This window comes from Lepisosteus oculatus, chromosome 21 (genome assembly GCF_040954835.1).
Source record: "Lepisosteus oculatus isolate fLepOcu1 chromosome 21, fLepOcu1.hap2, whole genome shotgun sequence".
Lineage (NCBI taxonomy): Eukaryota > Metazoa > Chordata > Actinopteri > Semionotiformes > Lepisosteidae > Lepisosteus > Lepisosteus oculatus.
The window spans coordinates 10270206-10293313 of NC_090716.1; the positions used below are offsets into that span (position 1 = coordinate 10270206).

Genomic DNA, 23108 nt, shown 5'->3' on the forward strand with positions numbered 1-23108 from the left:
GAGGGAACAGAAACTCGTTTCTGCCTGCATGCGTACAAATGTGAACTTTTAACGTCACCAACATTTAGTGTATAGATAGAAACAGAGTATAGGTAAATCAGTTTTTCAATTTTATTTTATTGATTCGATCATATCTATAAATAAGAAATGCTTAAATAGATTAGTAGTTAAATCCTACTAATCTATTTAAACATTTCTTGTTTATAGATATGACCGAATCATTAAAATACATTGAAAAAACGATTTGATCGATGTTAATTCAGATTATAATTTTTACGATGAAGTTTAAATGTTCTTTGCAAATCGCCTATTAAAATATGTTCAAAAACAGAAAAAATAAACACCAGTGCAACACTATATATGTTCCTTAATAAAAATAAAACTTTGTTTCAATAATGATAATTTTTTCTAATTTTAAATATTTTTGTAAATATCCACTCGTTGCTTCATTATCACAAACACCTCCCCCTATTAGAACTCAAAAGTGCATTTCATTCTGTTTTAGGGATTTATGTCATGATCAGAACTGTCTGTCAAATGGGTTTAAATGGGAGGATTCAATGTCCACAATTGTCCACCAAGCCTCTGGCCAGTGACATAGGTTAACCAAGAACCTCCACATAACCCAGGTCATTCTACATAAGTGCAGGCATTTATCATTGTGGTCATGTCTACCTTTTCCTGATACCCCACAACCATCTCTCTCCCTTTGTCAGTAATGTCCCCTGAGGGTGTGACCAGATCATAGATTGTCTGTACTTTATTAGCATAAAACAGACTTTTTTTTCCTACGTCAACAGCATTAGTATTGGTATCATTATTTTTATCTGGCTTTTCTGAGAAGAGCAAAAGAAACGTTACAAAAGAGGAAGAGGATGCTATTTGGTTTGTCTAGATTGTGGTTGCTTAACTTAGCAACCTGAGCTAAGAGGATTTCATCCAGCCATTTGTTGAAAGTTTAGTTCAGCTCCAACAACACCTAGTCCAAATCCCAACAACCCTAATGTGAAAAAAAACCCCAACATAACACATTCTCAATCTCATGTTTGTGTTTCATGTTCATATTTGTTTACTGATTCTGAAAAAGTCTATTGGTTTGATTTTATGATTTGATATGTTTTAATATTTGAATCAATTCCCATTATACTCTTCAATACAAGACTATGAAGATTCAGTTTCTTTCTTCTCTGGACTGATGCTATTCTAACATAATGTTTTCATTTTAACATAGTGATAAAGGTTGTGTACAGTATTCTCATAACAGTCTTCTAGTTGAAGGAGCCTATTGATCACAATTTTACATTTATTTATACTGAGCATCAAAACATATCACTCCATTTGAGCATGTATTTTTTTAAAAATAGAATGTGTTTCCACTGATTAAAGCCTGGTGAAATTCAAGTAAATAACAATTATGCCCCATATACAGTATCGAGGGTAAGACTCCATTAAACTAGCCGTTATAACTACTGTTTATTTGAATGTTCAGTATATACAGTATATACTAACATTCTGTTTACTAACTATACCATTGATATAAATTAGGAAGAGTAGTGGTCCTAATACAGATCTCTGTGGTACTCCATTAAGTACATCACCAGAACATTCACCCTTCCTCTGTTCTCTTCATTTCTATAAATGAACTAGTTCTACAGTATATCATATCATATGCTTTGTGTTGTACCCTGTGTTGCTAATGCTTGTTCATATGTATTCTTAAATCAATCAGCACAGAAGCCATGGACATTCTGCTATCCTTGTTATCCCTTAACAGAACAAGATCCCAGGCACTATTGCTGGCTTACATTTAGCTGATTGTTATGTGAGCCAAGGAATATTATTTTTGTTGTAAGTAAATATTTACTGAAGCCCAACAGGGACTATGATTTCACAATAAACATGCCAATGAAGATATATCTTTTAATGATCTGAAATTCATCTGCGTCAGTTTCCTTAACTTTCCACGCATCATGCTCAAATGTGAATGAAAAAGAATAGCGTGCATGATCAGTAAGGAGTGAGGGACAGAGACAATGACAGGAGTAACAACAGAACTCATCTCATTGGAATGATGAGAGAACATTTCTACAATATTCTATATACCTAAAAAAATGCTGACCTCACCAGAAGTTGTTGTGACCTGGGGATAATGACTAACGGGGAGAACACCTTACTGCTTCTTCTGTAACATGACCTCTTCTTGCGGTGCCAGCCCTTTTTGTGAAACTAGAAAATAAACTATCTGCAGGTTTGAGGTCACCCCTGGGATATACTATTACACCTCTTCCTTCAGCGGTGTCCTTCATACTGCAGGAACCTTGACTCAAATCAATATCAAAGGTCTGCTTCGCCTGACACAGGACATTGTTGCACAGCATTTGATGACCCCGTCTGGAAAAATTATAGCAGAAAATACACCTGGTATTTCATAATCCGGTCACATTTTCAATATTTCAGGGTTTTTTTTTTTACTTCCAATGGGTACCGTTTTATCACCATGAAAACTAAAATATGCTCATTTCTTTCCTAATACAACAAACTTTATAACAATTAAACATAGAACTTAAAAGGGTGTTAAAATACCTGCAGATAACCTTTCTATCCACAAGAAATCCTCTATCTAAACAAAACTAACAATTCAATGGGGTGACTTAAACAGCACCATCACCTTTATCCATATTGAACTGAAAGTGGGATTATTAGTAGTATTTCAAGAGGTGTGCGTACAATAATCAATTAACATCATGTTATGTATGTCTAGCAAGCCCATTTTTTTCAGAGAACGTTAGAAGATGCCAAGAGAGCATATTGCTACCTGATATTTTGACTTAAGCAGACAGAAAAAATGACACAATAAAATTGGCAAATAAGCGTACCTTGGACACCACCTCTGAAAACAACATATAACTGAAACTCGGGCCTGGTTCATGATTAATTGGTACCAAATGATTACCCTTTACTTATACATAAAGGAAATTCAGCACCCATCTTACACTGTACCAGCTGATTTAACTCACTATGAAAAACAAACTTAACTATGAAAACAAACATGCAGTCCTGGAACTTCGGGTTCACCTTCAAGACCCTCTATTTTTTAATGGAGCGCAAACCTTTTCTATCTCACAGGATCCTTACATTTAGCAAGTGTGTTTTCTGAAGAGTGCTTTAGACTGCAACCTTATAAAGTACATGGTTAACAAGGTACTACAAATTCTTTTTTATTTTTTATTGGAAGCAGTTGTTACTTAACATTTCTGTTGTTTTGTTTTTTAAAAAAGCTACGACCTGAAACACATAGGGAAAACAAGATTTTATTCTGAAACTTCAATCTGAGGTTGGTTCATATAGAAAAGCATAATATAACTAGTCTTTGTAGAAAACAAAAAAGCTAATATTGTGGTAGGTGGCTTTCTAAGATCTTCTTAGGCCAAAATGGGCTCCATGTTGACATTTACTTTGTGAATGCATGGTCATAGACTGACAGCAGGTATGTTACAGATTGTGAACTTTTTAATCAGCAGTGTAAATCTTTGGCAGCCAGGACCAACATCAGTGCTCCATGGGCTCATCAGCTTTTCCTCCTGCTGGCTCTTCAGGCGGCTGTGCAACCTAGAAATCAAAACAGGAGCAGGCTTCAGTAAAGAAATCCCAACTTTAATAAAGAAACATCATTATTTTTTCTAAAACAAAAATCTTGCCTTAAGTATACAGTTAAATATACTGAGCATGAAAAATTACTGTGAAAAATTCAACAGAAGGATATGTAAAGCAAGCGAAGGCCTTACAGTATAATTTGCTGCATTGTTGTATAAATCCTATACATTTTGGAAAGTGTAATAATTCTTCTTATTCACCTTGAGGGAAACAATCACCCTAATTGTCCCTTAATTCTCTTTTAATTTATATAAATAAAAAGAAAGCTACTCATTTTATAAAAATATATTATATAACTTGGCAAAAAAAACCTTAGCCAATTGTATACTGAATACATATGGAGCAGAACATTGTGCTTATGGAAAGCACAGGAGACATTTTCAGCAAGAGGAAGTTGTGAAAGAACTGTACGGTTAAATATATCTACCTTTCTCTGGGGTCTCTCTTCAAGGCCTTCGAGGAACGGTGCAACTTCGTCATCATCATAGATAGTAAACTCCAGGTCTTTGCCAACAATTCCAATGGAGACATTCTGTGAAGGCCAAGAATGTTACCCTTTAAAGTATTTTTCTGAATATTAAATATGTCATAATAAATAGTAAAGTTAATCATTACTGAATATTAAATCAAACACTAAATACATTCAATGTCCCCCATATTTAAGCTTAAATACATTTTTAAATTTTTACAATTCAAAACAACATTAATAATCACTTTCATAGCCTGTTTTTGGATTCGTGTATCAAATCAATTAAGCATGAAAATGTGAAACAAATGGAGCTAAGCAGTGCACAGTCATACAGAATATAAATCTCTGTCAGTGTAAAATCATTACATACCACATTACATCTAAACATCTTTCATATTTACTGCTTGCTTGTCAATGATGAAATTGTTATAAGACAAATCACCGGGTTTTCTTTGCATCAGACGCTGCACGAATTACTTACCTTTGTAGTAAGGTCCTGCTCAGCAGGGAGGGTTTCTCTTAAAGCACGGAGACCATGCTGGACAAGTTCGTTCAAATTGCCTTGAGAAAAAAAGACAAAGTTTAACACCCTCATGAACCATGATGGATAGTGAGATACTGGAAATACTGGATACTTTCTATTTTGTACTCACAGTCAATAAATTTCTCCATGTTTCTTTCCAGGTAAGTGCGAGCAGACTGGGAACGGGCTCCAATGGACATGGCTTTACAGTCAAAGTAATTTGCCGATGGACATGTCTGGAAGATGTGAGGCCCCATATCCTAAAACAAAAGTAAAACTCATTCCAGGGGTATAGAGAAACCATCTCCTCGCAGTTTCAATCTATAACTGCCTATCTGGGTTTTCTCAACCTAAGGATACAAGCCGATACAAGCAAAGGTCCTGACAGTTCAAAACCCACTACTGTAATAATTTTAAGATCTGTGTTCTCCTTTATCCTTAAGGTGAAACCTGCTCCTCATGCTTCCCCCAATTGCCATAGATTCACCTCAGTCAAAACTCACCACTTGACATCTGCCGCCTTCAAAGACTGAGAACATCAAGAACCAGCGTGTGTGTGTTGGCTGGATGGTAAGTGGTGGGAGTCCTATTAGTAGGACTCACCTTGATGATGAGGTTAACACAACATTGATATGTCCAGTGTTTTCAAATGCATCTGAGCTCATGCTTTAATTCAGACTGGCAAACTTCAGATATGTGCTGACATCTCAGGATTGAAGCACAGACCAGTGGAGACAAGCGTTAATTAATTATTGATTCTCAATACAGGCACTCAAAGGTTAAATAAAATACGTAAAGAACCAATATAGTGATGTAGTGCGACACAGGCATTGGTAAATGCTCTTGTAAATTAGGATCTTCATTGATGGTCACAGAATTTAACTTCAGATTTTACAGAAGATCCTTACGACCACTGTATGAGCAGAGGAGCAGAGCTTATTAATCAGAGGCTTCACTGAGCAAAGACACGAAGGATGCAAATTTAAGTTCCTTAAATACTATTTATATGATTAACATTTGAAAAGGCGGTTTTGCAAAATTCTTTGTAGTTATGTTTCACCTATTACACTTACAGAGCTGAATCTTTTGACTCTAGGAACTTACATCATAACCAGCAATAAGCAACCCAACACCATAGGGTCTCCTTCCATATCGCTGTGTTGGAATCTGGGTTTCTGAAGAATAACTCAGGAAAAAAACATAACTTTTAACAGTGCTTAAAACCAGTACAACACGTGGTCAGCACATTTAGTGCTTTCTGAAGACAAAACAAAGCCACAAGAAAAATAACACTGGCATTTCAAGAGTAGACTTTAAAGTACCCATATTTACATGTGACCAAATAAATTACATTGTTGCATCAGTCTCGTTTGGTTCACTGTTTTTTTTTCAGAAAACAAGCATTATTTCTTTAAACATTTACAAAGAATGGATACGTGCCACAATAACTTAACGAACACAGTTTAGTCTACTATGGGGTATGTTTGGTTGATGTCCTGATAATGATGTAAAACTCTGAAGAAAAAGCAAAGGAAGTGCTACTGCCAACTACTGGCTCTTCAGAACTGAGTGGGGTTTGGCTTACACGACTCATGTATTAGCATGGCAGCAATCCCAGCCCCTCGCTGTTTCTTCATCTTTCTGTTGCTTTTACTGAGCAACAAACATTCTCTTGCATCTTTCTGAAGTCCATTATGTGCCCTACTGATTACACCTTAAGATGTTCAAAGCTATGAAAACGTTCTCAGGGCTGACAATAACTGACAACGACCTAGCATATATATTTGCAACAACATGTAGAATCCTAAAACTTACTCTGAGATAAACCAAAAAGTAGAGCAAATCTATGAAGTCAAAGGATACTACTTCCAATCAAAGCCACCAGGCGGGAAACAGGAAGAGGCCGGTCAAACACAAACCTAGAGTCAAGGCACTCCTGACGCATGAAGTTACTGAATATCAAAAGAAAGAGGGCAAAAAGATATTAATCAAAATCCGGATAACTGCAGTAAAAAAATCAAACTAAATATAATATAATATAATATAAATGTATCTTTTAACAAACCACAAAAGTCTTGCATCAGCAGTAAGACCCGCAATAGAAATGCCCACGTGGTTGTCAACATGAAGAATCTTCTTCTGGTGAGCAGCTAGCTCAGACTGAGCTCTCTATAGGAAGAATTAAAAATATGTTCTGTTACACTGTGTATCAAAGGTATAAAAAGCTGTGAAGCCGCTCTTCTTTAGCTGAAGAAATGTCCCTAGAGAAGCCCATAAGAGAGTTGGTAATCAAATTACAAAACATGAAAATAGATATCTTCCCATTTTTACTGCTGCTATTACTGTATTTGGTTTACTTTGATAATCTACTGCAAAGCTAGAACACAATGATATCTGTGAAGCTAAAAGAAAGTCCTTAATTTACATTTAAAAGGATAACAGATTTAAATTGATCATATATGTTTACTACAACCTAGGAAACAATGTAGTGGATAAGGCTTTGGACTTCTACTGTAAAGCTATGAGTTTTACTATAAGCAACTGCATAAATGAGTACAGTATTACATTGCATATTCTTGCAATGGACTAGATTCACATCTAGGGGAGAATCATGCACTTTCTGTCAGCAGGACAGTAAAAAAACAAGATAAGCTCCAGCCTGATGTGCTTTGAGATTCAACCATAGAACACCTAAGAAGAACTGATTAAACCAGTATGAGATATCATATAGTATTATATCACAAAGAATAGAAACACACAGAAATAATGAACCACAATGTCAGCAATGAAATGTATACCTTCAGAGCTACAAGAACAGCATGAGTCTTGGACTTAAGGCCCACAGTGGCAGAACCCTGTTTCACTGCCTCCATGGCATATTCAATCTGATGAATACGTCCCTGGAAATAAATGGGAGAGGAGCAGGTCAAGTTTTAACGATATTAATAACACAATGCAACACTACCAAACAGCAACATGACACCTGTGAATGGCACAAGTAAAAACAGTAAATTGTACAACCCTAATTCCTTTGGAATGAGGTTCAATCCTCATAAACAGTTTATACAAATTGTATTCCTGCAGCATAAACACAAGCTGATAAAAAGTGGTCCTAATTATTACAATTAAATATGTGATCAGGACAGAACACTACCTGTTAAGATGTAAAGCACCAAAAAGCAAATGTAGTATTTTTTAAAGACAAAATCCATGTAAAGTTTAAACTAATGTCAGAGGCATAAATAGCTTTAAATAGAAAAAAATGCTCTTACCTGAGGGCTCCAAACAGTGACATCGTTGTCATACTGATTACGGAACTGGAAAATAGCAGATGCAAATTAGTAGCATAAACTTCTATTTTTTAGTATGAACTTTAATATATTTTGCATCACTTACTGTACTTTCTGGTCGTTGCATTATGCAGGGTGAAACAGAATCTTGGGGCACAACAGCAGTTCACTGTGCCTGTTAACCACAGCGTGTCTGACTTACTATCTTCATCTAAGTATTATATTTCTAATGAATAAGAAATGACCACTCAACATTTGTCATCTGTTCTTACTTTTCTTTAAGGTATTCACAAATGCTATCTCCCAAGACCCTTAGATACAAATAATTTATATATATTTATATTTATATTTGACCCGCCTGCCAAACTATCAGAAGAAACGAACGTGCATGCACACACAAATATGCAACTTCCCTGAGACATCCTGAGACAAGACTTCCCTGAGACACATGTAACTGTAAGTAAGCTCCAAGAAGAGGTAGAGGCCAGAGAAAACACCAGGCTTCTATTGGATTCATGAAAGCACATGAATTTTAAGAAGTGTCCAAACTGGCCGTGGAGTTATTAAAGTGTCTGCTGTTCTACTGCCAACACTTTTTAGGATTGTCTAGCACATTGCTATCCATCTCCAGTACTGGAGGGCCACTGTGTCTGTTTGTTGTCATTCTAACTCAGTTGTTCAGTTGTTAATGACCACAATCTTCTTGATTCTTGTTACTGGATCAACAGAACCAATTAACCAACTACTCAGAGCTCTTTCAGGTGCATCCATTCAAAGATACCTAGAAAACCTGCAGACACACTGGCCTTCTAGGACCATCATGGTGTAGCGCAAGAGCTGCCAAAACAAAACCTCCATTGTGTTCCCTGTGCCCAAGTTAATGCAAGGTAAGGAGAAACTGAACCTGGAATATTGGTTACAAGTTGACAAAAACGTGCCAAGTTGCCACAACAGGTATCAGAAGTTACTTGGTCAGACCAGGAGAAGATACAGTCTTAGTATCATTAAATGCCATTTGTCAATTACAATTAAGAACACAGATTCTTACTCAGAAGAGCTCTGCTGCCTTGCAGAATCCTGACAAAGGATGGCATCACAAAGTAATCAGTAACGCCCTTAACCATATGCTATCTACAACTGGAGATTAAAAAAGGCATTCTTTCAATCTTCGATATACTTATGTACATCTCCAAAAACTCAACGAAGATTTTAAAAATCCGGTGCTTAATATCAGCACTTCCACGAGTGTTTTCCATACTATATTGTGGGTTTGTATCAAATAACATCCAGGAACAGTGCTGCATTGACTTCTGAATTCCTCCCCACTTTAAATAAAAGAAACAAACTAGCTTCCTCTCGATGTCAAGCCGGACCAAGCTGTTACTGAAATTCCTGAAACACAATACTTTAATCTAAGAGCACCGTTTGTGATGCTAATTCATCACCAACGTACTACAGCACAAAACTGCATTGAAAACGAAAGTAAAAACGGCTACACCAACACCGCTTTTCAAATCCGTTCAGATTATTAACCTGAACGTTCATATATAAATATTGCCAAATATATAATTGTACAGGCTAATTAAAAAAAATATATCATTTTTAAAATATGCCTTTACAAATTGGCTGTCCTAAAAAATCATCGTCGCACTGACAAAGGCCTAGCCATGAGCCTCTTAGAATACTGATGCCCTCTACAAAAAGAGTTGCATATATTTCAGATTTTACCTTCTTATTATACTGTACGATTGATTTTAACTAACATATCTTTGCCAAACAGCAACTGTAGTAAGTAAATCATTCATAATGTATTATTATTTCTTTCCCCACGGTAAACGCTTACTCACTCTCCCATCCCCCATGTTGTCTAGGTGCACCTCGCATTCAATTTATCATAAGCTTTAATCAGTCTGTTATTTGATTAGATCGAGAAGTTAAATCTTGTATCCTCTTTCAAGATATTTAAGAAAAGAAAAAATAACATTTTTGAAATCACATTCTCACCATCTTTTCTTCCAAGCTCTGCCTGATGGGTTACACTGGACACCGATTCTGTCAATCTGTTGCTTTTCCCTGAGCTACCAGTCGCGTAAGGAAAAGCAATAGATCGCAGAAAATCAGTACAGTAAATATCTGAATCCAGGCTTGAGAGCAACACTCGCAGGCAGCACATGAGGAGTTGAAAGACAGGTATATTGTTATGGGGGAAGTTTGCAATTTTTATGTTTTTCGTGAAACATTTAAAACCAACGACCTACGTCCATCATAAACGCAACCTGAAGCATATTATGTCATTATAAACGAGTTATATTATATATAATAGTATCAAAATTATTTAAAATTAGAAGTTCAAAGTTCGACTGAGCAAATTCCATAGGTTTGGGGTTTGTATTGTATGCACTGCGGGGCATAGGTGAAAAGTTGGACTTTCCCAGCATTTTAAATTTAACTGTTTTAAAGTCATGCTCTGTGAAACCTCAAATTTTCACACTTTAAAGCATCATTCATTAACGTTTAGGCCAGCGCCCAGCGAAGGCAAATTTGTATTTTTATTTATATGCAACGTACAATTAGGCACTATACAGTGACAAGTCTAATTAATCACATATTTTAGCATTAAATCCAAATTTAGATTACACTTCCCTGAACAATTCACCGCAAGAGATAAAACATACAGTACATGTGGACATAAAGATGTATACAAATACTGAAATGAATCATTTAACAACACCTCTAACTCTTGAATACAATTATTTACTTTGAATAGCGAAACCACTTAAAAATAAATGATCTGATTCGGTTCTTTAGAGCCCTTTTAGTTTCATGGAAACTAATCTAACTTTTCGTGGTACAGTATATGACAACAGATATTATTAGATAGTACACAACTGATACAAAACATCTATAAACACAACACTTCTATGTTTCCTGAAGTATAAGCTTGAAACATTTTTAAAACATGGTGTAGGGCTTCAGCTTATCTCACCAATAGTGAGGTTCAGGAAATAGAGAAGCATCTTTGAGGAAACAGCTAAATCATTGTAAAATTGGAAAATAATTTCCACAAGCCAATTACCAGTAAACTTAGTGTAATAATAGTCCGTTCTCAGCAAAACAAAAACAATCTTGAATTTCCTGTGAGAGGAATACTGAGAACATGTGTTGGAATCTAGTACTACAAGTCGTACCTGTATTTAATGAAGGTGTCTTACGCACTCACAGTGCTTTTGACGTAAGTGTACAAATTAATTTAATGTTTGACGTGTGATATTGTACTTCTGCATTCTTGCAGGAATACTAAGACAGCTTTTGGTCACAGAGCAAGCTATGAAGTAAGGAGGTAAAGCATCTCTCCTCTTCTCAGGTGAGAATTTTACTGCTACCAAAACCTAAATCTTCGCATAAAGTTTACAGGATCTTTTTGTTTTATTCTCACAAACTATTTCTACCTTAACTTGGTTATTCTCTCATGGTGCTGCATTTTCTCCGTAATGATTCAAGTGTCACAAACTGTCCATTAAACCGATAAATCTGTTTATGTTTGGATTCAGACCACTTCAGAATCAAATGCTGAAGATCGTGTAATGGGTCTGCTGTCCAAAAGAAACTGATTCAACAAAACTGTGCATTTTTACTAACAGACAGCATGGTGGCAATAATAATAATAATAATAATAATAATAATAATAATAATAATAATAATAATTGCTTACACTTATATAGCGCTTTTCTGGACACTCCACTCAAAGCGCTTTACAGGTAATGTGGACTCTCCTCCACCCCCACCAATGTGCAGCATCCACCTGGATGATGAGATGAGAGCAGCTGCCTCACAGACCTTGGGCTTTGAGGTCACTTCCAGCCTAGACCACTGCCTTGAGAGTGTTGAAAGATGCTACCGTATATGAGAATAAAATTGATTGATTGATCGATCGCACAGCGCTTGCATGTCCTCCTTCCTGAGTCGTTCTCCAGGTGATCGGCTTTCCCCCCATCCTTCAAAGACATGTTGGCTAGGTCGTGTATAGGTTACATGGTGTCACTAATTTACCCCTGTGTGCTGTCTTGTGTTTGTGTGTGCGCGCGCGCATATCCTGCAATAAATAGGCATTCATTCTAGGGTGTAGTCTCACCCTGAACCCCCATGCTGGGATGCCTTAAACCTTACTGGGACTGAGTAACCTTCTGAAGATAGATGATGGATATAGTGAAACTAAAAAGTACTATACAAGTTTGCGAAGTTAGATCTAATACCATCATTTTCTTCTTATTAATGTATAACTTTAAGCATTGAATACGTGTTGTATTACCGCGGTTTTCTGGGGGACCCAGAGGAAGTACAGTAAACTGCTTCAAGGGCTACGGCGCGCGTTCTGGGTGCTGCAGAGCGCGCGTTCAGGGTTCCCTCGGCACTGTATTAGTAATCAGTATTGCAGGTTGTGACATCTGGGAGGCGACATTGAGTCTAACTTCATGAAAAAACAACATTTTTACCTTCTTTTCCTTTTACCCAAAATGCTCGAGTACGTTTGAGTGACCATGGACCGCGTTCGCTGTCATGTAATAGTACAATAATACGGCGAGGAAAAAAGGGGGGGAACGATACTTTTGTCGGAATTAAAGGATCTACAATTCGAAACATGGCTGTGAGGGAAGAAGGAGAGGTACTGCACAGTAAAATCAAACACCACGACGGTGTTGGTAATGCAAACAGCACAGAAAGCTTCAGAAACGGCTATGTGAAGAGCTGCGTCACCCCTTTAAAACAAGACCACCAAAGGGGCTTTTTATTTAACGTCTGCAGGTTTTGCAATGCGGATTTAATAGGTTCAAGACGATTTCGGGCTTCGGCTCTTTACTTTGGTGCAATCGCAGTTTTTGCAGCTTCGCTACTGATTTCCAGGAGCCTGCAAAGTGGACCGAGCTCTTCGCTTCTGCGGACTTTGCAGTCATTTTTGCTGGTCTTCTCACAATCCGTCAGTCCCCTCTTTAGCATAGGCTGTGCATTCTTCTTTTTAACGTTTTACCTGCGGAGGAAGAAGAGGGAAAGTTACAGATGTTGGCTGGTATCGCTACCAGCATCATGCTACTTGGGGGATTTCTTGGTCTTGCAGTTTTTGCATTGGGAAGACAATCAGCATCAGATGCAAATGGTGGGCAGATTGCTCTTTGTGCTGGGCTGTGTGGGCATACTGACACTGATCCCCACTTTGAAACTCAGATACAGTGTTCTGATCTTGGTTTTTGCCAGTCTGGTCTGGCTCGTTTCCTTCACTAGCCTCGAATGCCTGCCCAAGCCTCTGAGACCCCTTCTGGCTTGTCTCGCAGGGGTTTCGGGCTCTCTCCTGGCACTCTGTTTCGATCATTATTACCTACCACGGGAAGCGCCACACAGGATCGCTAACGCTGAGGAGAAAGTACCCGTGATCAGACCTAGGAGAAGGTCCAGTTGTGTGTCTTTGGGAGAAACCTCAACAAGTTATTATGGCAGTTGTAAAATGCCCAGGAGACCTTCATTGCCTTGTATTTCCAGGGAACAGGTAGGTCCCCAAAGGCAGACACACATATACCCAGTCTTTTGAATGCCACCGGCATGAAACTTTTGTGGCAACACGAATGTATTAACGCACCACACGACTCGGCTCTTCTAGGAAACAAAGTATTGATGTGTGTTCTGCATTGTGCTATCCATGTTAAGGGGGAGGGGGTAGGTACTGTAGCAGTAACCGTTACATGAACTTGTAAGGCAACATGGAAAACTATTTGCAAGTTCACATGTTGCGACAGACATGCATTGCCCCCTCAAAGGCTTTTAGTGAAATCCTAGTTTTAAAACAATTCTGTACAGTTCTGTTGCTGAGCTCTTTAAAACCAGTTGACAGGACAAGTTTGTTTACTACGAGTGTTGCTTCACCTCAAGTTGTGTAGAATTGTGCAAAGTAGGCCTAAGGAACTGTGCACTTTTCAATTAAAAGTAAACAAAAAAACGTACTATATTTGTAAAATTGAATGATGGAACTGGAGTGTTTGCACCCCCCCGGGGAAACAACACTCATTTTTCACATTATGATTAAATTAATATTTTCTTAAACGGATGAACGTGTAAGAGAACTCGTAGCTGTGAAAATTTCGATTTTGTCGTTTTAAAATTGGTGCAAACATGGAAAAAGGTTTTAAAGATCAAATCGTTTCAGTTTAAAACCATCTGGCGTGTTTTACGTGAATTTTTCTGAGCAATCCCAGATACTGATGTACTTTTCATTTCAATGTTCAAATGTGAGGATAATTAATTTACAAGGTCCAGAATAGTAAAATCACACACTTCTTTAGATTTTGTACGGTTTATCTATTATTTTTAAAACTGGAAATATGCTACAGTGAACTACATTGTTCCTGCTGTCTGCAGGCATTTTTCATTGATGAGTAAATTACTGTCAACAGGGAACCTTGAGTACTTTGACGGTTCGCGGTTTGCTTGTTCAATTAAAATGTTCCTAACTATAAAACAGCAAAGTACAGAGGTAAATGACGAGCAATTAAATGTTGCTATTATTAATTTTAAATTGAATGAAAGTGAAAGTGGCGGGCATTTCATTTCAGTAGCAGTATTTGATTTGATGTGTGAAGAGTCAGTTGAATGTTGGTGAATACTTTTCTATGCTGTTCGGTTTACCTTATGTACCATAGGATCTACTGTAGGTGTTAGAAAAGCCCTTTAGTTGGTGTATAATATTTTTAATCTATTTAGATGCATATGTTTTAAGTATGCAGATTGAATGACAATTCTTGGTACATACTTGATTATTATGATTTATCGTGTTTTACTTTCTCGCTATCGAACCTAAGTTAGATCTTGATGCTTTGGGGAATAATAAGGCAGTATTTTTAAAATAAAGTTGGTGTAGTATAGCACAGCGCGTCGTTTTAAATTTGACTTTTCATAAGTTCATTTTTAGATCCTGCCTAAAGTAAAACACACTTTATAAATGCAAAACTACCTGTTTACCTGCCTTCCTGTGTTTATTTTATTGGAGCTCACCAAAATAAGCGAGTCAGCAATGAAGAAAAAATATCTTTATCAAAAAATTGCTGGAACCTTTTTTGGGTCGCATGGTAAAATACATTTTAACACTGCTTCACGACTCTGTCCTCCAATAAACTTTAAAGTTATAAATAAAATGTGTTTGATTTGACTGAGGCCAAGAGGTTTATATCTGCTAGACTTACAAAACTGACGTAGGAAATGAATTCATTCAGTACAGAGGTCTACTTTCTTAAGAAATTGTGTCGTTGCTGTCTCTCAAGCGCACCATTTAATAAAACTTACTGTATTTTAGAATAGAGAGAAATTAGATACTGTTTTTCTATGTAATAGGATTGTAGGGGGCAGGTGCTTCATATTCATTATATAAGCTGTCATTTAAATATATAGTAAATTATTTCAGCGTTTGTGTAAATAGGGAAGAAATACCATAAACTAGTCATGGACTGATTTACTCTCTGATAATTTATTTTAACATTACACTGAAATGTGGTATTATCTTTAAAGCTATAGATAAAATACATATGTGAAAAAAATACTTTTGAAGAAAGTTTTTTAAAGCTGATTACATCCTTTTATGCAGTAGTTATTTGTAACAGTTATGCTGTCAATTTACAGTGTGTAGGTGAATTTACTGTTCTTTTTATTGGGGAAAAAACCCTCAGATTTAGAACACAAAAGAGCTTATGGTTATTGAAAGTTTAAAATAATTATTTTTGTTATTACTGTATTTTCACATATTTCAAAGAAACATAACATAACTTTTGAACATTCTTGAAAATCCAGTGTGGAATGTGTCTATATATGCTGATAGACTTTTTTTTACAACAAATAATGGAAACATTTCCTCCGTTAATTAGAAGTGTAATCCATGGATAAAGTTCTAGACTAAAATTAGTTTCTGATAATGTGTTTGGTGTGAAACAAATAGAAAAATTCTGCTATATATGTGTCACTCTGATACGCACAATAGTTTAAAAACACACCTTAGCCATGTTACAAGCAAAAAAGGTACAAATAACGCATGCAGAGAAATATCATTAGAAAGGCCATGCCTCATGAGGTCATATTATTTTATAGGAAGTTTCTTTTGACCTTGGTCTGGGTTTTAAAAGAAAATGTATTGTGGCCTACAGTACATTGTTTCCTCAAAAAAAAGGAAAGACTGACTAACATTCAAAGTCTACACTTTTCAAAACAGGTCTTGGATGGTTAAACAGATTTTGCAGTTTCTGTTTTTTTTAACAAAATGGTATGGAATTACTTTGTGTACATTCCTTTTTCTTGTAACACTTAAGATGCCAGCACGTGACAGTTTTAAGATCTCTTTTAAAAAATCTGTAAGACATAATTTTGTAAGATATATTGAAGATTTTGTGTAATAATTTATATAGTTGTAGTAACAGGACTGAGGGATGACCATTTGCATCAGGCGTCCTAATAATGCCTCATTTGACTCCCATACTGAAGTGTTGCAATTAGCTCAAAGATTCTTCCTTATTAAAGCTTCATTTTATCTTATGTAGCAGCTGCATTGAGAATTCTGTTATGAAGAGGTGAGTTCAAATTAAAAACATTGTGGATTTACTAAAGCAGACATGGATTTCTTAAAGAAAGGATTAGCAGAGGGACTGGAGTATTGCTTGCAGAATGTAGGCAAGCTGTGTTTTTTCTGCAGAGGTCTTGGTTCCTCTCAGCTAAACTCCTCACTGGTTGTGGCCTCCTTACCCTTTTACCAGCTCCAGATTTATTGTAGGTCATGTATTAAAGTATATAGTATCATACAATTGTGGAATACCTTTCAATTTACGTATTCAGCCAGCACACATCACCACTGAGCATTTTAGAAACGTCTGTAGTACAAAAAAGAGCTTGTCTTTCTTTTGGTAAGATTATAGCAATTCATCCCACAAGACAGCATAGCAAAAAGATGGTAATCCTTTACGTTTGCGTGCATTAAACTGTACTGTCCTGTTTTTGAATTGGAATTATAAAGTAATGGGCACCTTGGTGGCACAGTGTGTGGCACTTACTTTGCAGCGCCAGGGACATGGGTTCAATTCCGGACTTGGGGTGCTTTCTGTGTGGAGTTTGCATGATCTCCCCCTTTGTACCGGGCACTCCCTCAGTCCAGACATGCTGCTAAATTAAGTGGGCTCTGGGAAAACTGGCTCAAGTGTGTGTGTCTGTTCTATTGTGGGCCCTGCAATGGACTGGTGTCCTGTCTGGGTGTATCCTGCCTTGTACCCACTGCTTGCCAGGATAGGCACCGGGTCCCTGTGGCTCTGTATTGGATAACACGATGAGAAAATAGGTGGATGTATTACAAAGTGATCTTTAATTCAACTACAGTTTGTTTATTTTTGTAGCCATAGTGGGTGCAAATAGGCTTTACATTAACTTTGTATATTTAGAACAGATTATGCTAGCTGTGTGTAATGTTATTTTTCACACTTCCTTGAGCTACACTCAGTGACTCTTCTTTGCAAAAAATGAATTACAGCAAAGTAAGGTTTCAACTCTATATCAACCTGCCTGCCTGTTGTAAAGGGAGATAATTAGTGCAATTTGACATTGCTAGAAATGTCTTCACATGCTTTGGTTATACAGTACAAATGGGTTGTCACGTATTGAAGCTTAAATTGCCAGTTTTGTAACTCATGCAAATTAGTTGTGTTTTGAAAGACTATAGTTGTCATCTATTTTGATACATCACAGTCTTTGCTAGTCTCAGTTCCTTGTTTCATTCCACCACTAAATCAAATTTACGCAAGGTGAACCTCATGTCCGACCTGATCCTTTTTGCTCACCAAGCTGAGAAACGAGTATTTCTGTTATTGATCTCCAGATGTTGTTACAGGTTATCATCTTATCTTGTTGAGAATAGTGATGACAGTGCTGGACTCCCTTATGGGTCCCACGCTAAATTAGCAGTAACTGTGAGGTCAAGATCTCTGGCCTGTGGTATCCCATGTGCAGGACTTACCTTCTGCATTGTTCAGTGTAATGTTTTATTGTAACACTGAGGATCTCTTGTCTATAAAATCAGAACAACACTTCAGTCTTCGCTTACATATTTTAAAGGTTTATGTGTACACAATGTAAAAGCAGCGCACTGTGCAGTTTAGGTGATGATTTCAGTCACGCACAGTTCCCTTCAGAGTAAACATTCCCCTGTGGTTGTAGTTACTCATCCTTGTCATTGCTAACAGTCCAGATTTTACAGAACAAAATTGTACTGATGATATAAAGGTAGCTGTTCGAATGTCAGTAACTCCCACATATTTAAAGTTCTGTTTTATTATCACTGTGCAGTTGCATACTTATAAACACGAGGCGCTCCTGCCATGCTTGTCAGACTAGTAAAATCTTGCTGCAGTTGTAACATTATTTTCTATGAAAACTAACATTCTTTTTTATTTAAACTCCCATCTTCTGTTAAAATTAAAAATAAAAATGTTTAACAGCCATAAAATATTCTTTTCTCTGCCTCCATTTGAGTTTCAGTTTAAGTTTTTAAATCTTGCCAGGGAGAAGTCCTTCAAAAACATTTAGAAGGGAAATATGTTCCAACCAAAAAAATAATTTTAAGCAGCTATTATCATTACAATTTGTTTATTTTTTTTACAAAGACTGTGAATTTCCTTTTAGTTCATATTCATATATTCTCACACGCATTATAATGGGGTTATTGTGCCTTTCTGGTAACACATTTTAGGGTAGATGTCTACTCAGGATTTTTATTTTTTATTTTCAGAAATGAACAACTATTTGCAACTTCATGTACATATAGGATGAATAGGAAAAATACTTTGTAAAGTGTCTTGTTATGTTGGTGTGAACAGGAAGCTTATAACATGCCCTTTGCAAAATAAAAAAATACAATTATAGTTTTGGTCTAATGGAGTACATAGTAAAGTCATACTTTACATGTATGTGCTGCAGTCTTTCAAATTGCTCTCATTCCTAATCACATTTTTTGTTTGACTTTCTGGAATGGAAATAGATTTCATACTCATATTTCATTGAAGTTCTGAAATATATTTGAATTCCTTCATTCATTTCAATTGAATTTAGGGCAGAAGCACCACATAGAGAATGAAAAAAAGAGTCTGAAGTATTTTAGCTATGAATGAGAATTTGGAATTTTTTTAACCGCCCTAGTACTTTCTTGATTAGTGATTGTGACCTTTTTTGTTCAGGTAAGTATTGTTTAGAAAAGCAACACTGAGGTTTCTGATACCAAAACATTTCCTTTTGCGGGCATTTTCTCTCTTCGACTACTGTACTGCCTTTACTATTACAATACATGATTTCTCACTGAGAGTTGTGATCTGAGTGAAGGTTTTTATGAACAAAGAACTCTTCTGTTGATGATAAAACCTGAGATAATGTTAACCCTGGTGTGTCTGCAAAATGTCTAGCCACTACGCATTTTCTTCTATGAATGTATGACCTTTTTTGAAATGAGTGTAGAAGGGTGGGTCAAACCGTTCATAGATAAAGACAGGTAAATTCATCAATTCAGTTTGATTCAGGGCTCATTTGGTATCTTACTCTTTGTCAGGTTTACATGAAGAAGATTAATAGAGAATCAATAGGAAGCTCTCTTATGGGCTGGAGGACAACAGGTAGAAAGAAGCTAACCTTCAAAATGGACCGCACTAAAACTAAACACTGAGCCATCATTACTTCCTTTCTAAGGAACTAGAAAGGCCAACCAAACATATTGGGAATTGGTGAGTGTGTATGCTGATGGTAACCCAGAAAGCTAGGTACTTATTCTGTCACAGATGGCATGAGGGCCTGTGGCAAGAACTGATAAAGGCAGTTTGTCACATCAATATATATGAGAAAGCAGAACATTTTGGCATTTACTTTGGAAGTATTTTGATGACTACCCAAGAGCATTTGAGTATATCCCAGGTCTTACTACTCCATATGCACCAATGGAAAGAATCAGGTCCTCAGATCCCGCAAAACCTTCAGTGATGACCTAAAGGTATATGACTGTTTCACTGTAGATGATGAGACATGGATTCACCATCTGTGTGAAGTCCTTGTCCTTCATGTTCCATACTGTAATCACTAGCAACCAGGACGCGATGCACTCAAGCTTCAGCGGGCAAAACCTTGGCAACAATTTTGTGAAATTTAAATGAACCCTTCAAAATTCAACTTTTATATGACCTGTTTGTTGGGAAAGGCAAGCCCAGGGGGGTTGGAATGCTGGAGATAAACACAGCTTTTTCACAGGAAGCCAACAATGTACAAGTGTTGTTAAAGCATTCTTAGTAAGTTTCACTTGGTGAACTATGTACCTTATGTATACTATCTGCCTCTGGTTGGTTACAGTTTTAAAATCTGAAGGTTCTCCTTAGTGAACAGGACTTTGCAAATAAGTAGAATATTTTGTCTGTCCATCAACCTTAAGAGTTCTGTATTTGTACTGGGGATGCCAAGTGTGTGCCAGATAACGCTATTTGGTTTTTAATTTGGTGATTATTGTAATTTAGTGTTTTTATTAGCTGGTCTAACATTGTTTTATAGCAAAACTAGCAGCGATTTAAGAAGATATTTAAACATGTTACCCTGATCAAAGAGCAAACTAACAAAGACATATATTACTTATGTTCAATGAAATGGCAATGGATTCTTAAGGTATTGTAGCTGCCTGCAAAAGTCTCTGCTTTCCATAAATGCCATAAATCCATAAAAGTTAGTACAGATGGTGAACGTTTTTGTTTTCTAGACTAGACTTGGCGCAAAGGAGCTCTCTGGAAACCCACACTCACACCTTCAGGATAATGTGAAGAGATAGAAAGGCACACTACATCCTATATTTTGAAAGCAGCAATTAGAATGGGAGCACATGTTTGCGCAAAGTGCAAAGAAAACCAAAAGAAAAAGAATTGGATGACTGCATTCATTATATGACAAATTTGGTTTACTTTTCCACTTAGAAAAATGTTGCAAGGAAGGCCTGATGTTGTGGCCAGTCACGTTCGTCAGGGATGATTATACCTTGCCAGTACTTCAACACAGAGAACAAAAAGAATATTAACAGCCTCAATTTAACCAAGTGAAATGCATTACAAAAACAATTTCATGCATAAGCATCAATTAGTACAAGACATTCCAATCACATGTTCACATTAAATTGCTCTTTATTATAGATAAATATTTATTTATGCACACAGATCTTGTGAATTGGATATAAAAGCTTAGCAATAGTAAACTGTAATATGATGTTATTATAGAAAAGACACATCTTGATGAATTAACAAAACAAAGCAATAAAATGTACATGTAAAATATAAACCATCACATAATTACACGGTTATTCTGAATATTAATCATTTCCTTCCACCTTAACCATACAATACCTTCGGCATGATTCTTACATTGATAAATGAAACTACTAGAAATCTATACCATGTCGCTCTTCACAAGTGGAAAAAAGTAGATATGTTACAGAATTGTACAATACAGCTTTTCATATGTTACATTTTATATGGGCTGCATTACTATCCTCTTTTGTATTGTTTTAACAAGTTAATTTTAATATGTGCATATGTTTAGGGTCTAACTAGACTGTATTTAAAATTGATTTAAATGTAGTAAATAAGATGTTTTTTAAAGGTTTGATGTTGACTGATCACATGGTTATTACAGTAAATGTGCCTGTGTGTTTTGTGTATCTCCAAAGTCTTCATGGGAATTTTTCTTATTTTAGTGAGTGAGGGATTGACTTTCTTCTGTGTCAGCAGACAGGTTACATGACCGTTATCAGCTTGTAGTATCCATACATGATAGAGTTCTTCCTGGGAGCTCTTATATCATATTATTTATTGATCCCTTTGATAGGAACAACTGTGGGACCAGCCTCTGTGGCTGTACTATGAAACATGAAGGTGTGTTTTGTGATAGGGTAAGTTTTATCATGGAAAGAAGCATAAGTAATGTTGAAAAAACTGTACAACCGAACCTTTTCAGAACACCTTTCTTGTTTTTTCAGCAGAGCAAATGGATTCTGCTCAAGGATAAAAAATGACCTCTTTTCCAAAAGTCAGAAGAATATTTATCCTTATTATGCAAGAGCTGGAATCTGATCCATGCATCTCACATATATATATTTTTTTTAAATAAAAGACTGCCTGTGAAGTGTTTTACCAATTGATATCCTTCTAGCTGTAGGGTTGTTGTTTACTTTATTTCAGTAAGAAAGCTGAAATTGCTTTCCTGGCACCTCAGTTGAATGAAATGAACGAAACAACAACTGATGTATAGTTGTGGGGCTTAGAAAAGAAAGAAACCGAGATGAAACAAAAAAGTCTATTGTATAAGTAAAAACTTTTTTGTGTCCGTGATGAATTATTGTTCACTCCCTTACAAATGCAATCAAGTTGTTTTCCTGTGAGATGTCATTGGTTGTTGCTGCTAGACAAAAGCACGATAAGAGTTTTCTTCTTTTTTTAGAAATTATTGTTTTGTTTTCTTCAGGACTCATAATTTCCTCCTCCATTTTGTTATGATGACACAGACCATACTGCACGTTCAGTCTCCTTTGACTCTGAGAAACGGCAAGGTCATTGGCCAATCAGATGTGACTGGAAGGTGATGGTTTCGATTGACAAATGAAAGGACAGCTGTGGCAGAAGGAACACAGCTGCTCTTCAGATATGTACCCAATTCACAAGGGGAGTGTGGACTAAAATAGGCAGGGAGAACAAAAAGGGAACAGAATGTGAAAAAAGGAGCACTAGAAAAAAAAAACAGGCTAGTGCTCTGTCATATTTTAGCCTAGGTAGAAAATTGCTCCCTGAGTAAAAATAGTCATTCTTCACCATTCAGGAGTAGATCTTCTGCTTCCTAATGAAGCTGACGTGATCGAGAAATTAGTTTGCCCTCTTTTTTAGGATTCATACTAGTTTTTAGGCTACCTACTATGTGGTGTTAAATGTGTACAGTATCTCTCTGTAAATAACCTTTACATAAGAAGGGTCTCCTGTCCCAATTTGTAATTAAATGTAGTCTGTAATTAAAAGATTTGTTGGCACGCAGATGGCACTGTACATACAGTATATGTAACATTTTACTAGAAAATTAATTGCAATTGAACTTGAAATTG

The 23108-nt window shown here is 36.4% G+C and overlaps 2 protein-coding genes across 2 annotated transcripts in view; one reads left to right on the forward strand and one right to left on the reverse strand.

Moving 5' to 3' along the window:
• Nucleotides 1-3295: 3295 nt before the first annotated feature.
• Nucleotides 3296-10038, reverse strand: psma1 (proteasome 20S subunit alpha 1). The gene is made up of 10 exons (XM_015338508.2): nucleotides 9941-10038; nucleotides 7919-7963; nucleotides 7445-7546; nucleotides 6712-6815; nucleotides 6510-6598; nucleotides 5751-5821; nucleotides 4777-4906; nucleotides 4605-4684; nucleotides 4082-4186; nucleotides 3296-3609 (listed from the first exon to the last, which is right to left on the reverse strand). The coding sequence occupies exons 1-10, from the start codon at nucleotides 9941-9943 to the stop codon at nucleotides 3550-3552; spliced, it is 789 nt and encodes a 262-aa protein (XP_015193994.1). The 5' UTR covers nucleotides 9944-10038; the 3' UTR covers nucleotides 3296-3549.
• A 2531-nt stretch (nucleotides 10039-12569) lies between these two features.
• The window catches only part of pde3b (phosphodiesterase 3B), a 68131-nt gene continuing 57592 nt past the window's right edge, over nucleotides 12570-23108 (forward strand). The window contains exon 1 of the mRNA XM_006642593.3: nucleotides 12570-13475. Within this exon, the coding sequence (XP_006642656.1) occupies nucleotides 12576-13475 (900 nt within the window). The 5' untranslated portion in view covers nucleotides 12570-12575. The remainder of the gene's footprint in view (nucleotides 13476-23108) is intronic.